Source organism: Sciurus vulgaris (genome assembly GCF_902686455.1).
Source record: "Sciurus vulgaris genome assembly, chromosome: 15".
NCBI lineage: Eukaryota > Metazoa > Chordata > Mammalia > Rodentia > Sciuridae > Sciurus > Sciurus vulgaris.
The window spans coordinates 85,580,091-85,596,956 of NC_136476.1; the positions used below are offsets into that span (position 1 = coordinate 85,580,091).

Consider the following 16,866-nt stretch of genomic DNA (forward strand, 5'->3'; position numbering starts at 1 on the left):
TGCCTTTTTATTATGGACTGGATAGTGGGCGGACCGCCAGTTATTAAAAGTTATCTGCTGGGCGACTTTTAGGTTGTTTCCAATCTTCTGTTTTTGTAAATAACCTGTTAAGAGGTTGCTTCAAAACTTTTTAAAAATCTACACCCACTGTAGCATTTTTCTTCACCACCCAGTACTGCAAAACTTCCTTGAGCCTCACTTACCTTGCTGTGTGTGGTGCGGTCCGATGTTTTATATTCCATTCTGTGCTATTTCAGCTTTTAGAATCTCTGGTTGTAATTCACTACTTTTATTTCATAATCCCAACAGTGGCTCATGAAGTTTGTAAATACATTGCACATGCTTCTTTGTTTACAGTGTAAGCATATGCATGACAGGATGTTAGAACTGAGCAAAGGTTATTTGCATTTAATATTTGAGTGGATATTGCCACGCCACCTTCATTAGAAATTGTGCAAATTTGTTCTCTCACAGAAACCTATGAATGTGCCTGTTTCTCCTCATCCCATTAATAGAATACCGTCAAACTTGTAAGAAAATCTGTCATTCTGATTGATGAAGTTCATCTCACGTTGAAAATGTATATGTCATATTGTGAGTCATCCTCATGCCAGAGGTTGCATCTTTTCCTACATGTAGAAGTATGCCAGATTTACTTATCTAGGCCTGTTGGTCCTCTGCTCTCTTTGGAATTGCTGTTCCTGTAGCTGGGGGACTAGTACCCCTTCTTATCTTTTTAGCATTTTCCTGGCTGGCCTCACACGCTTACTTGTGCCATATGAACGTGTGTCTGCTTCCCATCTTCTTTTTCATGCATCTCTGCCTGCAGTCCTCTTGCCAGCCTGTTTCCGTCCTTACAGTGTCTTTGGCACCAGCATTGTGGTCTGTGTACAGAAGCAGTCTGCTGTTGTGGCACCACTAGAGATGGGCCTCCTCCCACATGAAGAGCAGGGTCTTTCCTTTCTGCCAGAGGGCCTCCAGGGTGGTGGCCCTTTGAAAGAGCCTCCAGGCCACCAGGTGCCATTTTAGTGACTAAGCATCGGGAGGTGATTTTCTGGAGCCAGCAGCTTGCTTCTCATCTGGGCTCATTATCCATGCAAGTCTTATGCACCAGGACGATCACTGAGACTCGCACTCAACAGGATGATGGTGTGTTTCCCCTTGTTGTTTAGCCAGCAGCCTGGGAACAGATGCAGGCAGGCACAGTCTGGTTTGACCTCTCACCAGCTGGGTTTGGTTGAAGACACTGTTGAGAGGGGAACAAGGAAAGATCCACCTGTAGGGTACATGATTTGCAGGATTTGAGATTCCTAGAGAAGGAAACTATCCCCTCTGTGTAAAAGCTGGTTTGCACCAGAAGGGGTCCTTGTGTTCCAGGTAGAGCACCGGGCACTCATTTGCCCAGGCAGCATCCTCTCCTGGCCAGCCCCTCAGACTTGCCAGGGCATCCAGCTCTCCTCCACCCTCCCTGGATGAAGCTCTCCCGTCAGCCATTTGAGCACTGGAAACACCTCAGCTCTCTACAGAACAGGCTCCTTGATGCAGACCACACTTGAGGGGGCTACATCAGGCGGTGTGACGTCCCTGGAGTGAGGACAGCATGGAAATGGGAGGTTCTGCCACTCGCAGTGGGGCTGGCTCTAGAGGGTGCCTTCCCCACAGCAGAGCCTCGATGCCGTCCTTTCTGGATTTCTTTTTCCCCACATTACTGTATTGGTGCCTTATGGTTGTACATTTGTAATGTGGGATTTGTTACGTATTCATACATCCTTTGTGGTTTTCTAGAAGGCAAATTTAAGGTTGTTAAGAGGGACAATCAGGGATTGACTAAGTTTCATTCTTATTTCCAAGCCAGGTAAATTTTTGAGAAGAGCGAATGCGAATGGTCTTCCCTGTGGCTCCGTAGGGTTTCATGTGCCTGCACCTCCCCACCTTTGCTTACCTCTGCTGGTGCTCCGAGCTTTCAGGTCAGCCAGCTTGGGGGCCAGTGCTGACGCTCCAGGACTTCTGAGCTAGGCTGTTGAAAGGGCCAGTGCCAGGTGGAGCCACCACTGTCTCCTAGGATGACAGTCTGAAAGATCTCCAGATCCCCCGGGATGTGGTGGTCATTCCTCCCATGCTGCCCCGAAGTTTGTGCCCTCTGTTGACATAGCACAGTTAAAGACTGATGTTCCTTCACCACCCCCTGCCTAAATCCTTCCTAGTCCTGCTTATATGTGTCTACGCCTCAGTCATCTCTGTGACTGCCACTGTCCAGTCCCTTGATTCCTATCCAGGCCCAGAATAGTCTTTCCTTGTTTTAAACAAGATGCCCAGTGGACATTTATTTTCATGGCCTGCTGCAGCATCTCCAGTTCAAGTCCACAGAAGTGAAATTTGACTTTATGCTTTGGCAGAGGTAGTAGGAAAGGCTGACAATGAAGCATCTTGAATTTCCAGGATCTGCCCAACCTGGTGAGGAGGCCATGCTGAGGCAGCCTGCTGGCTAGCTCCAGTCCTTGCAGAGGAGCCTGGGGCATTGGGAGGAACTGCTGGGCTCCTGCCTCCCTGCTGGTCTCTGAGTGGCCTGGGGAAGCTTGAAGCTCTCACTTCCTGCTGAGCAGCCTCGAGGGGTGCATCCCAGGTGGGATCCCAGGGTCTGAGGCTGCCAAAGGTTACACACGTCGAAGCTCTGGTAGGCCTGTGAGGGTGGCGGTCAGGAGCAAAGCCAGTTCTGGGAGTTTCTCTGACAGGTCTTTTGTTTTGGGTTCGTGCACAGTTGGGAAGGTCCGCTAGTCTAGCTGCTCACCCTAAGTGCTTATGGAGCCGTAATGACATGCTTTTCACAGCGCTAACTTCACTGTCTTCCCTGAACACGTCTCAGATTCCGGATGATTACCCAGTTCACCAGCAAAATGCTGCTCGAAAACTGGAACTAATCAGAAGGAAGCCATCAGAGTGGGCTGTTAGTGGGACTTGGGGAACATGGCTGTGGACCAAATATGCAGTACATTTGAAGGAGGGTGGTTTTAATATTTAATGAGTATCATATAAACTTGAGGTTGAAAGATGAATTCAATCACAAGATCCATGAATTTAATAATTGAAAAATTTAACGTTTGTCTACCCAGTGAAAGAAACTTCCTGTAATTCTAAAATCTTCAACAGAGCAAGCTGTGAGGGAATTGAATAGGTCCAAGGGCAAATTCTACATGAACTGGGACTTAGGGGAGCCATTTACTTTCGTGTGTGATGGAAAGCCTTGAGCTTTGGGTTGGGCAGCCTTGAACTTCAGGTTGGGCAGCTCCTTTCAGGCCAACTCTGCACTTTATGCCCTGACAAGAAAAATGGGTACCAGGCCTCGATCCTCATAGCCCTCCAGGAGCCCAGCAGGACACTTGGGCTCCTTGCCTCACGTGGACCAGAGCAAGTAGAGTGGGAGGGGTGCTCAGCTCCAGGAGCACCTTGTTGGAATGGCTCTTCTCTTCTCACTGGAAGGGAAGGCACACCAGCTGAGCTGGCCTGAGAGAAGAGAGCTAGACATTTGCAGCTAGCAGTGCAGTTGCTGGACAGCTGACAGACTTTTCTGGAGGGGGTTGTGGAGCTATCCCGCTGTCCCATCAGTTTCCTTCTGGGCCATACTCGTCTCTGCGATGAACACTGAGTGTGGACGTTATCACGTGGTACTCAACTGATGGCAGGTCTTCGGCAGTGCCTCCTCCACTCCCCTAGCTCACTCACACACTCTCATACCTGATGGGTCCAGTCCTGTCCCCATTCCTATGGAAGTTTCTCCAGTGTTCTGTCGTGGGAAAGTGGGGCCACTTAGTGTGCCTCCTCGTCTCAGAAGGTGCTGCCACTCGGAGGCACCATCTTGCAGAGGGACAAGCTGGTGTCCCAGGGCCACAGTCTTCTTACGAGGAACAAGTTCCCCAGAGCCAAAGGGTTTTTATGGACAAGTCTTGGGTTTCTCAGAATTTTATTTTAGTAGGTTGTTACCAAAAGATTATAAACCAGAAGTTTGCCTTTGGCTTGCCTAAATTTTAAAAATTTGCTTATGTTATCTCCTCAAACATAAGGAAGGAAAGAAAAATCTCATTACTGAATCCCGTGTGTCTTCTTGAGAAGCATAGATGGGATCAACTCATATGTTTTATTTCTTCCTCTGATTTTTTTTGGGGGGAGGGGCAATTACAGGCAGTTGAAACCAGGACGCTCTACCACTGAGCTTTATCCCCAGTCCTTTTATAAATTTTGAGACAGGGTCTCCCTAAATTGCCCAGGCTGGTCCTGACCTTGGAATCCTTCTGCCTCAGCCTCTTCAGTCACTGGGTTGTAGGTGTGGGCTAATACCCCTGACTTAAAAGTGTTCTAACTAACTAACGTTACGGATTTACAGAAGTAATTGTAGTAGTCTTTCATTACCATTATGAGGTAGACACCTGAGATAGCGGGCTTCACAAAGAAGTTTATTTAGTTCTCGGTTTGGGAGGCTGAAAATCTAGACTGCACCGCAGGCACTGGCTCTGGTGAGCGTGGCTGACAAACAGCAGTGGTGAGCACACGTGGGAATCAGCAGTCACGTGGTGAGTTGGAGCAGAGGCAGGACCGGGCCAGGCATGCTCCTGTACAGCCACCCTTGGGAAATAGAGGAGGGCTAGGGTGTAGCCTAGTGGTAGAGTGCTTCTCCACGTGAGGCCCTGAGTTCAGTCCTCAGACTGCAAAGGAGAGAACTCCAGAGTCCAAGAACGCTCCCTGCTCCCTTTTGAGGGCCTGGCCCCCGCAAGGCCTGGGACCCTCCCACAAGGCTCCCCTCTTAGAAGTCCTGCCACCCCGAAAGCAGGCCTTTACCACAGGGATCCCCAAACCATAGCAGCATGGTTGGTGCTTCATGTTGCCAGCAGCCAAAGGGCTTGACCCTGCCCTGTGTCTCAGGCTTTTCTTCCTCTTCTATTTATTTACTTATTTTTGGTACTGGAAATTGAACCCAGAGGTACTTTACCACTGAGTTACATCTTCAGTCCTTTTTTATTTATTTTTTTTTAATTTTGTGACAGGGTCTTGTTGAGTTTTCTAGTTTGACCTTGAACTTGGGATCCTCTTGCCTCAACCTCCCAAGTCACTGGAATTACAGGCATGCACCAACTTTCTTTTTTAAGTAATAAAATGTTATGGTTGCAGGCAAGGCCCGATCCTGTCCCTCCCCCACCACAACCTTGACACATCAAATGTCACCATTGTCCACAAATTGTATTCCTCCTTTGCAGTCTTCTTTCTGAGTGCCTGGTTGTGATTTTAGGTGTCTTTCCTACCTTCAGCAAGCAAGTAGATTGTTGCATACCTGGAGCCCAAGTGTTCTGTGTGGATGGTGGTACAGAACCCTTTGTGGTGGGGAGTCTGTTTCCACATCTGAGACAGGAGGGAGAAGGAGAGAGTGGTGGTCGCCGCCAGCCTGCCCCTTTCCTCCCTCTCCCTGTTCATGTTCTGAGAGCTCTCAGCCTTGGAGCACCCCTGCACAGGTCCTCGGCTGCGTGGGTCTCAGACAGGGACTCCCATGCTCTTGTGTCTTAAAGTCCTTTTGCTTACTTCCCTGTGATAGAGGAGGCAGTGCTGGTGCCTCTGGGGCCCCACTTGTTCCTGGGGGGCCCGTGGGGCAGCCTTTGTGGGTATACCACTGGGACTGGAAGCCTTGCCTCCTGATGAAGTCAGAGGCAGTGGTACAAAGGAGACGTGCATTGTATTTTGCACTTTTCTTCTCTGATCGCAGTTTCAGTCTAGGTTCGTCCGTCTGTAATTACAACTAAGTTGTTCTCTAATCACAAGTAGTAAGTTCTGTTCACTAATTAACCACCAGCCAGCTCTTCTGTGCTCACTTGTCCCCAGCGTTGGAGGCTGCAGGATAAGCAGCACAGCTCGGACCTGCTTGCACGGCCTCACACCCCTGTAGGTAGAGGCAGACAGTGGCTAAGCAGGTGAGCAGGAAGTTACCAGCCACGATGAGCACAGTGCAGAGAAGTAACAGGTGGTTCCTGCTGGTTGGTGACTTGGGTTGGATAAATGATCAGAGAAGACTCCAGGGACATTTAAACTGGCCTCAGGGACAGGAGAGAGCTAGACATGTGAAGATGGGGGTGAGATGGAGGGTCCCGGCACAGCTGCCCATGCAAAGGCCCTGTGCCCTTCGTTGTGCCTTTCTGTGTCCGCATGTGAATTATTACAGCATGCCTAGAAGACGACAGCCTGTGGCCTTTCCACGCTAGCTGGGCGTGGAGAGCCATTGAGGTCCTGCTGCGTGCTAACACGGTCCTGCAGGCTGGCAGCCTGACCCGCTTGACTGCACCATGGCTGAAGGCTGTGCCCTCTTGCCCTCAGCTCTACGTCTCCTCTGAGAGCCGCTTCAACACTTTGGCGGAGTTGGTTCATCATCACTCCACAGTGGCAGATGGGCTCATCACCACGCTGCACTACCCAGCTCCCAAGCGCAACAAGCCCACCGTCTACGGCGTGTCCCCCAACTACGACAAGTGGGAGATGGAGCGCACAGACATCACCATGAAGCACAAGCTGGGCGGAGGCCAGTACGGGGAGGTGTACGAAGGCGTGTGGAAAAAGTACAGCCTAACTGTGGCAGTGAAGACCCTGAAGGTGGGCCTGGCGCGCAGCCCTGGGGTGGGTGGGTATCCCCTGGCTGGGTCCCCCTGCCCACTTGCCTGCCGAGGGCCGAGTGGTCGCCTCCTCCCCGCGTCCCATTTCCCCTGCGGGTTGGATCAGCTCTATCATCTCCGTGTGGCTCTGTGTGTGCTGGGGAGCTGGCAGGTGCCAAGGGTCATTGTGACAGAGATGATCCTTTGGAGGAGGGTTCCCATTCTGTGGCTGGAGTGAGCCCTTGGAAGCAGAGGCTAGCCCTGCAGATGTGTGCAGGGAGCCCACCCCTAGGGGGGGAAGCAGAGCCTGGGGTTTCAGAAGCAGGAGATCTGAGTGAAGTGACCTCTGTATGGCCCATCGTGGGCAGCTTGGAAAGGCCAGTGCCTTGGTGTCCCAGCAGGTCCCAGTTCTCTGTGCCCTGGCCTCAGGCCTCTGCTGGCAAGGTGCCAGGCCACACACTTGCCCACTCCATCCCTGCCCGCCTCCTAACTGACTCTCACCCTCTTCACTAGTGAGTAGTGTTCATAGCTTCCAGCTTATTTTTTCTTTTGCAGTCCTTGAAATCTGGGGCACCAATGGGAGTTCTCTCATTGCCAACCTCTGCCTGTTTCCTGATGTGATGGAGCTCTTCCCTGGAGCGAGAGTGTCCCCTAGTGTTGGCCTCTGATGCTTCCACTTGTTTTAAATGAACTCTGATGGCAGCCTGTGCACAGAAATCAAGAGAGGGACCCCTTTTGTAGCTATTGCAAAAGAAAAAGAACTGAAACTTCCACACTGGGAAAGCAGACCCAAGTGCCCTGTGTGCCTCAGGTCAGGCAGACACGAATGCAGAGACTGCTGTGGCCGACTCCCGCCATCTTCCGGATGCCTTCCCACAGTGGCAGTGCCATGGGACTAGGCTTGGGGACTGGTGCAGAGTCCCTGCTTTAGAACAAAGGTTGCATTTGTTAGTTCCGAAAGCCAGAGTGGCTTCCTGATGTCACACATGCCCTGGTCTGCAGAAGCAGAAACACAGCTGCCCAAAGACTCAAGCGTGGGCAGGCTTGCAGCAGACCACCTCTGAGGACTCCCGGCTCTGCCATGAGGGAGAGTGGCCTGGGGGGTGGTGCTTGCAGGCCCTGCTCACTCGTGAGTGATGTCATTCCACTGTTGGTGCTCTCTTAGTGGCCTTTCTGGGTGGCCCCACTGTTAGTGAATGACAGGCAGTGCTGCCAAGTGCCTCGTCAGGGAAGCAGCGTGTGTTCCTGCCTAGAGGCTGAGCCACTGCTGTGCGCTGGCCTGTCCTGCACAGTGTGCTGCCCCTTGGTCAGGGAAGGTTATGCAAGGCTTTGGTATACATCTTCACTGTGGAAGTTGAGAACCTTGGGTTTAAATTACACAAATGGTTAGCATTTAATGAGTGCTTCCTGTGTGCCTGGCAAAGTTCTGAGTGTGTGTTACTTATAGAATCTCATTTGATCTTTGTAGCCTAAAAAGAAGGGTACTAATATACTAATATAATCCCCATCTGAAGACCGAAAACACGGAGGCCAAGAGGTTGAGCCTGGATTTGAACCCAGGCACCCAACTCCAAAGCCCAGCTCTTCTTCTTTTCCCCCTAGTGGTAACTCAGGCTCTTATTTTTCAAACACCATGAAAAATACACATAGGCCTCCTTCTACCTCTAGGACAATCACCTTCCCCTCACCAGTTGGCCTCTCTCCTCAGCAGTCCTACCTGTTCCTTTGACAACCTCACCAGCACCTGTCTCCTCCCACCTGCCCTTCCCTCCTGTCCTGCCCACTCTGTCACTGATCTCTCCAGGGGCAGAGCCAGAATCCCTCCTAACCAGCAGGGGGAGCACAGCTCTGCTGTGATGAGTACTCCCCATAGACCTTGTGAGGCAGGTGCTCTTGGCGGAGGGGACACCCCAAAGAGGAGGGCTCTCGGCTGGTCTCTGCAAGCAGGAAACCAGAATTGCAGCCAAGGCCCTGTTGCTGGGAACTGCTGCTCACTGTACCCAGTGTCCTCAGGATCTGGCTTTGCAGTGCTATGCTTGCTTTCTTTGCTCAAGGCCCCATGTTCGTAAGAACCAACCATCAAAAACTAGAAGCCCCATGACCTGGACTCTGAAAGTTTGTTGCTAAATCAGTTTTTTCTATGAGACATTCTGTAAGTCTTGGCGTTTGAGCAGGACTGCAGCTGACCAGTCATGTCATGACCTTGAGTCGTGAGCTAACGCAGATTTACCAGGAGAAGAGTGGAAAAGCACATAATTTTCAAATAGGCACTATTTGCATATAATGTCTTGCCTGCGGGTTTGGCAGCATCTGCGCCCGTGTGTCACTGGTGATTTGGGTTGTGCTGCCACACGCCTTCCAGGAGGGCGCGACTTTGCAGGCCACCAGTGGTGTTAAGGAGTATTCCTTACCCTTCACGCTCTGGGCTTTGGTTGGGGTTTTATTTTTTTCTCCCAGGAAATCGGCCTTATTGGGCAGCTCCAGAAACACAGAGTAGGCAGAGGACCAGGCGACAGCCTTCCCTCTTGGTGTCACGCCCACAGTGGCACTCTGACCTGACCAGCAGGGGAGGGGAGGCTGCGTGGCGCCGCGCCTGCTGCAGCTGCAGCGGTGGCACCCACGCTTCTCGAGGTCACCGCTCCTTGCAGCGGGCTCTCCTCTGTCTTCTGGACACACAACTCTGTGTAGGGTGCTGTCTGGGGACAAGAGTTCCAGGCATGCCACGGTGGGCTCCCCAGTTGAGCTCCCGGTCCTGGTCTGGTCAGTGAACCACCTCCCCTGGTCCAGCGTAGCAACCGCCCTCCCTCCAGCGGGTTGCCAGTCACGTTGCTCCTGGCTCCTCTGTGGGTGACGAGTGACACTGCATGTGCGTGCAGCCTTGCTGACCTGCTCATGGACGAGAGCCCTGCTCCAAGCCAGAGCGCCGACCGGGAGGGCGGCCCTAAGAGCCAGCCATTCCTAAAAACTGCTCTTGCTTAAGCCCTAGAACAGCCACACTAGGGGAGGCCAAGGCTGAGAAGAGCAAACCTGATTAGGAAACACCACACAGGCCTCAGGTCTGGGAGAATGTACCTCTGAGAAGACAAGAGCCAGTCTTCCTTAGAACCTTTCTTCCATGTAGCTTGCTTAATCTGCTTCTTAAGAGTGGAGACCAACTGTCTGAAGAAAAATGATCTGGCCAAGTCCAAGCCCTGCCCTAAGCACCCTGGGTATGTGTGGTAGAGAGAGTCCTTTATTTTGCAGATAACGACATGTTCAGAGACTGTCAGTAGGTTACCAAGGCCCACAGCCGCAGAGTGAGGTCAGTGCAACTGACAAGCCATCCTCCTACCCACTCTGCTGTACCATCCTAAATGCTTATCCACACCTGGGCAGGGCCAGCAGCGCTCCCAGAGGCCAGTTGGCAGGTGGATAGGTGAGGTTGCACACAGAGTTCATCAGGGCACTTCCTCCACCTCAGTTCATCCCGACTAGTTTGTTGTATATGTAAATGGAAGAAGCCTCTTTGAAAGAGTGGTGGGAATATTTAAAGCAAAAGTAAAGGAGCATCACAGGATAGCATTAGGAATATTTCCAGTTAACAAATCTAGGTTGCTGTCAGTTTGAATGATAAGGTGTCCAGCAGAGGGAGACAAATTCACAGTAATTTTTCTGAAAGAAAAGAGAAGGAATTGTTTGCACCGTGTGTGTGTGTGTGTGTGTGTGTGTGTGTGTGTGTGAGAGAGAGAGAGAGAGAGAGAGAGAGGGAGGAAGAAAGATGCCTTTGAAAGCCCTGTGGTCCCTTCTACAGGTTAATGTCTTTCAAAATCTTTATACAGTGGCTCTTTTAGAAGAGGGTCAGTAGCTATAAAAGCAAGTGATATTTCTGAAACAATCTCACTGTGCATGGTTTATTTTGTGGCAGTTTTAAAAGAAAAACTCAACTCTTCTAGAAAGCTTCATTAGAGAGCTATGTTTTGAGTATCTTCTTGACCAAGGAGGGATCTGAAAGCCCTGGTCCTGGACATGGGCAGCTGCAGTCCCTGAATCCTGGAGGGTATTCACTCTCCAGCCCTTGACATTAGTGTGTCACCCTGGTAAATCACAGCCCACCATGCCAAAGCCAGCATGGTCTGCTGAGCATGGCAAGAGCAGAGTGGACTTGGAGGAATTAAATAGCCAACAGGGTGGTAATAGGGATGAGTTCTGCCCGTGCAGCTTGACGCAGTGACTACCAGCCTTATTTAATTGACATTAAGAGCAGCTAGCTGTTTTTAAAGAGCAATTAAATTGTTTCTGAGTTCCTGTCTCTGAGCCTGAGCCAGTGGTAATGGGCTGGTCATGCTTCACTTGTGAACACGGCTGACCCACGCAGCGCTCTGAGAGAAGGTTGCCCCGTCCTCTGGAGGTGCCGTCAGGAGCAGGTGGCCCAGCCAGCTGTGCAGGAAGGGCACGGCAGCTCTTGTCTGGCAGAGGCAGGAGCAGTGTGCAGGTTCTGCCTTCAGTGGAGCTTGGGAAGGCATTCCTTCAGGAAACTCGCCTTCCAGACACTACCATGCCCGGCCATCTTTCTCGGACAGACTCCACAGGGAAACAGGTGCCCTGCTGCCTTCGTTACCTCCACAGCCAGGTCGTTACAGCTGGACAGGCCCTGCTGGTTCCCATTGCTTGCTTCTGGTCTTGATGATCAATTCAGAAGCCAGTGGCCCAAGTCACAAAGGGGCTGATGGAAGTAGGCCACAGCAAAGGCTATGTGACGACCCACTGCCAGAGCCACTGCTGGAATACGTGAGGCAGGGTAGGACAGGGTCGCGTTGTCCGGGGCATTTGCCTGTCTTCCTCTCCCCCCCGGCACTTAGATACAGTGGACTCGTGTCGTGTGCCCTATAGGGACACGCGTGTGGGTCTGTAAGGGAGCCGTGGCGACTGCCTCCTGGGAGCCCATGGCACAGCCTGTGGGTGCATCCCAGCTCCTTGTCGTGAACAGCCCTCATCAGCAGTGCAGATCGTCAGCTTTTCATCGCCGTGACCAAAACACCTGACAAGAAAACCTTACAGGGGGACGTTTATTCAGGACCCAGAGATCTCAGTCCTTGGTCAGCCAGCTCCATTGCTCTGGGCCCGAAGTGAGGCAGAAGGGTGTGGCAGAGGAAGGCAGCCGACCTGGTGGTGGCCAGGAAGCAGAGCGAGAAGGGGGACGGGCAGTTGGGAAGATGCCCCCATCCACGCATAGCCCCAGCGTCCCCCTCCTCCAGCTGTGCCCACCTGCCCATATTCACCACCGAGTGAGCCCTTGCCTTCACAGTCCAGTCATCTCACCCCTCACTCCTGCAGTAACAGGAGCATGGGGGACACCACGCCTCGCCTGCAGCAGCCTGCCACCAGCTCTCCTCCCCCAGGGCAGGAACACTGAAGATTCTTGGAATGATTGTTATGGTCAGCGTGTCGGGAGTCCTTGGAGAGTGGCACCTTCACACATCTCTGCACACAGCAAACTCCACCAGAGACAAATCCCCAAGTGTGCAAGCCACCTGTGACCCATTACCCTGGGAGGGAATCCAGAAGCTCAGGACAGAGGGGAAAGCCAGTGCCTCCAGGGGAGTCACCTGTCCACGGCAGCGTGGCCGTTGACGGGGTGGCCCAGGCCGAGTGGATGTTGAGGTTGTGGCTGTGTGAAGCACTCAAGTGTGCCTGCCACACGAGCACGCCTTTTGTCTTGTCCCTTCCTTCTGCAGGAGGACACCATGGAGGTGGAAGAGTTCCTGAAAGAAGCCGCAGTCATGAAGGAGATCAAGCACCCGAACCTGGTGCAGTTGCTGGGTGCGTGGGGCTCAGCAGGGAGGGCACGCTGAGGTACCCAGGTGCTGTACCCAGGTGCTGCTCCAGCACCCTTAGGGGTTGAGCGGGACGTGTACTGCTGTATGTGAGGGAAAGAGGATGTGTGTGGGCTGTGTGTGGATCCCTTCTTGGCTTCTGACACATAGGAGGTTTCAGGCACTTTCTCACTGAAGCAGATATAAGTGGACATGACGTAACCATCTGCAGGTAACCTGCCTGTGATCTGGGTCACTAGATGTGGGCCTGGTCTTCCTTCTGGTCTCACTGGCAGCCTGCCTGTGTCAGTTAGGACTCGTGGGCTTGAGACAAGAGGGTGGTCTACCACAGGAGCATGGTCTCAAGCAGCAGGTGCTTGGAACCATAGGAGAAGCTGAGCACCGGGCACAGGGGCAGTCAGAATTGGTTCTGAGCCAGGCCTTGCCAGGTGTGTTCAGTGGAACAGAGCCATATGCTGAAGCCCCCCATGTCCTATTGGCAGGGGTCTGCACCCGGGAACCCCCGTTTTATATAATCACCGAGTTCATGACCTACGGGAACCTGTTGGACTACTTGAGAGAGTGTAACCGGCAGGAGGTGAACGCAGTGGTGCTGCTGTACATGGCCACGCAGATCTCCTCGGCCATGGAGTACCTGGAGAAGAAAAACTTCATCCACAGGTAGGGCCCTGCAAAGCCGCCTGTGCCAAGGCCTCAAGTATGGGCCGGGCAGCCTTCGGCAAAAGCCCCCGCCTGCAGGCCTTCAGGCTCAGCCTCTGATGCACGTGCTGGCAGCTCCTGGCCTCAGGACAGAAACGCAGCTAGGTCCCTGACGGCGCTGCTCTGGGTGTCATCCAGGATAGACTCAGCCAGGCCTAGACCCTGGGCCAGCGCAACCGCTCATCCCCAGAGTAAGAAACATTTCACTTCTGAACCGTTTTGAATCAGTGAAATGGTAAATGAAACTCACAGACGGTATCCTTCCTAATAATCACAGCTTCCTTGGAAACCGAGTGCTCATTGTTTCTCGAGGCCAGTGCTCCTCCTTGGTGCCTCTTCTGAGGGCACCTTGCTTTCATTCAAGCTCTCGGTAACGGCAGCGCACGAGTTGCTGCTGCCTGCCTGGTTCAGGGACATTTCCACAGTGTCAGAAATGCGCATGCAGACCTCAGTCAGGCTCAAGGCCTGGAGCCTCAGGCCTTTAGGAGAGCCCAGGTGCCACGGTGTCGAGCTTGCAGGTGGATGTGGCTTCCCAGCAGAGGGATGCCTACACAGGACAGGGCCTGGTAGGCTTCTTTGCAAGAGTTGTTTGTGTGGATTGTTGTCCACACCACTGTCGACCTTTCCTACCCAATTAACTCAAGTGTGAAACCTCTACATGAGATTTCTTAGCAAGGAATAGAGTAGCGCGTGTGAAATGCCGGCAGCTCCTCCTAAGACGGATTTTCTATGCTCCAGAGGAGCCCAATCCAGATGCTCCTGTCACTCAGCAGAGCAAACCCTCTGATGCTGCAAATTGAGATTTCTTGACTCCTGGTTTGCCTTGCATGGCTAGGTCTGTTCCTTCTCCATTCAGACAAACTTTAAATGCTTTACCAAAATCCTATTAGGACCACTTCCTGCATTTAATTCCTCTCATTGCTGGTGATCAAACTATCTCTGCAGCCATCACCTTGAGCTGCCTCCTCACCTTACCCTGCATTCCCGCTTGCCTGTGATTTCATGGTTAACATCCGTGAATCAAAGATCAGACAGCTACCTCCCTGGGAGAACTGAGGTGAGAGGAAACAGATCATGCAGGAGTTGTGGAGCGTGATGGACCAGCACCAGGAAGTAGAAGTGCAGGGAGCCCAGTCTGAGTGGAGTGCCGCAGGCTGGATTTCACTCTTCCTGTGGAGTCAGGACAGGATGTAGGGAGGCTCGCTCTGGGATCTGGCTGAGCGTTTGTTCCCCGTGCCTGGCACAGCCTAGCAGTCGCCACACTTAGATAAGACCCTCTGTCCTCAAGGTACCTGCAGACACGCTCTACGTGTCAGTTCATTACCATTCCCTGCAGTCCTGAGAGGTGGGCAGTTACTCTCATCTCACTTTATGGCTGAGGCACTTGAGTCCCAGGGTAATCAACTTGGTTCAGGTGACAGGCCCAGGGACTCTGTTCCCAGCGCTGGCCTCTGCTGCTCTCACCGCGCTAGAGCCCCGGCTGTTTGCTAAGGGACTGGCGCTGCTCCCTGGAGCATATGGAAGCTTCCTGGACAGACTGCTTTCCCAGTGTCATGTTGTACCTTTGCTCAGCACTGCTGGGTCTGGAGCCAGCCAGAGGCCCTCACGGATGTCCTTCTTCCCTTCTCAGAGATCTTGCTGCCCGAAACTGCCTCGTAGGGGAAAACCACTTGGTGAAGGTGGCCGACTTTGGCCTGAGCCGACTTATGACAGGGGACACCTACACAGCCCATGCTGGAGCCAAGTTCCCCATCAAGTGGACTGCACCTGAGAGCCTGGCCTACAACAAGTTCTCCATCAAGTCTGACGTCTGGGGTGAGGCCCTCCGCCTTTCGCCCCTGGGTTTGATTCCATTTCTTTCTCTTCACTACTTATTTCCCTGTCTTATTTTGTTTCTTTCTCATTTTAAAATCCTTTCTCCCCTTTTTTTTCCAAACCCAGAGAGCCCAGAGTAGCTTACTGACTGGTGGAGGGAGCATGCCATCTCACATCACCGTTCTCAGTTTGCTGCCTGGGCTTGCTGGGGCAGCTAGCTGGCCCTGTGGGTACCCAGAATCTTCCTCTGGGCAGGGAATTTTGCTAGTATGGTCTGGGCATTTAAAAGAACATTTGTTTCTTAAGTTTTGTGACAATTTTTTTTCTTTTAAGAAATCTTTTTTAAAGAACTCTTTGTTAAGACAGTTGTAAGTATTCACTGAAGAAGATAGTCAGAATGAGCACCTGTACCCGTCACCCAGCCATAATGGCTCATGGTGGTCCTGTGTCCTCCACACCTGCCCACTTCCCTGTCCTATGTTAGGATGAAGCAGACCCCAGACATTCTGTTATTTTGCACATAGATATTTTAGTATCCTCTCTTATAGATGAGTTTTACTAGCATAACCACCATGCTGCCCTCAAACTTGGTGGTAATTTCTGAATATTATCAAATATCCAGCATTCATATCTCCAACTAGCCCACAAAAATCATACTTTCTTTCACAGTTTGAACTGAGATTCAAATATGGTTCACATCACATTCATTGAGCTATCCTGTAAGTCTCTCTCCAACCCACAAGTCAGTCCCCTCACTGTATTTCCCTTGCTATTTATTTATTGAGGAAGCACTGTCATTTGTCCTTTAGAGTCTCCCATATTCTGGATTTTGCTCATTGTGTCCCTTGGTGAGGTCTGTTGTGTGCCTCTGGTTCCAGTGTCCTAGTGGATGGAAGTCATGGTCATGTCCAGGTAGCATGACTGCATTCCGGCTGATTCACTAACAGTGCATCAGAGAAGGTGGTGTGCTCTTAGGTCCACAGGTACAGAATGCTTGGTTTTTCTTTTTTTTTATTTTATTTTTTTTAAAGCAACTGTGGGTGCCCAGTATCTAGATTCCCTGGTTTTCTAGGAATTGCCCTGTGGCACTCTCAAGTTCTGTCATTCTTTACTTATCTGGTAGCCACATACTTCTGTAAAGAAGGACCTGCCCACATCTGCTTGCTTATCAGTGGTGCAGGTCCTCTGGGAAAGGTGGGGTGGACACTGTTCTGCCTTTACTTACTTCTTTTCTAAGTAATAGTTTGTCTCTTAACGTGCTTCTGTGGTGACCAATTAGATTTCTTTCCCCCCCCCCCCCATTTGTGGTGCTGGGTATTGAACCCAGGGCCTTGTGCATGCGAGGCAAACACTCTACCTACTGAGCTAGACCCCAGCCCCCAATTTCTGTTGTGTGTCTTTTGTGGCATTATTATGAGCTCTTGGATTTACACACATGGTCGTGTTCTGAGCCATCGTGGCCGTTTTCCTGTCGATCCTCAGACCATCTCCTCTCTAGCCAGTGGGAGCACGACTAGAGAGGCTCCCAGTCCTTTGACATTGCCCTCCACACATCTGTGCTGTCTGGGACCATGAGGTAGTCCAGGTTCCTTCCTGCCCAAGACCTGAATCATGTTCCTCCAAGGAGTCCTGGTTCTGTTGGTGAGAAATGGGATTTCAAGTCTTTCAGAAGATTTGTATGGAATGTTTAGAGTTAGAAACCCAGGGTGTGGAGATAATCCTGTGTACCCAGAAACCAGAGGTGGCCTGCCACAGGCACAGAGCTGGGAGCAGAAGGTGGTGCCCTCTACCCCCATGGTCCTGCAGAGGCCACTTTGCATAGGGGCTGACCTAGTTATCCTCTCTCCTCAGCCTGGCTTGGTCTGTGGTGTGAGTAGACAGTCCCATCCTGCCCCCTGGGCCTGGGCTGTGGTACT

At 51.8% G+C, this 16,866-nt stretch overlaps 1 protein-coding gene and 1 long non-coding RNA gene across 3 annotated transcripts in view; one reads left to right on the forward strand and one right to left on the reverse strand.

Annotated features, from left to right (window-relative positions):
• ABL1 (ABL proto-oncogene 1, non-receptor tyrosine kinase) overlaps window positions 1–16,866 on the forward strand; it is a 136,314-nt gene that overhangs the window by 112,148 nt on the left and 7,300 nt on the right. For both annotated transcript variants that reach the window (XM_079111695.1, XM_079111696.1), the window contains exons 4-7: window positions 6,352–6,624; window positions 12,338–12,422; window positions 12,919–13,096; window positions 14,766–14,950. In XM_079111695.1, coding sequence (XP_078967821.1) covers window positions 6,352–6,624; window positions 12,338–12,422; window positions 12,919–13,096; window positions 14,766–14,950 — 721 coding nt within the window. The remainder of the gene's footprint in view (window positions 1–6,351; window positions 6,625–12,337; window positions 12,423–12,918; window positions 13,097–14,765; window positions 14,951–16,866) is intronic.
• LOC306644651 lies at window positions 8,209–12,330 on the reverse strand. The gene is made up of 2 exons (XR_013759432.1): window positions 9,991–12,330; window positions 8,209–9,744 (listed from the first exon to the last, which is right to left on the reverse strand). It is a non-coding gene; the product is annotated as an uncharacterized lncRNA (long non-coding RNA).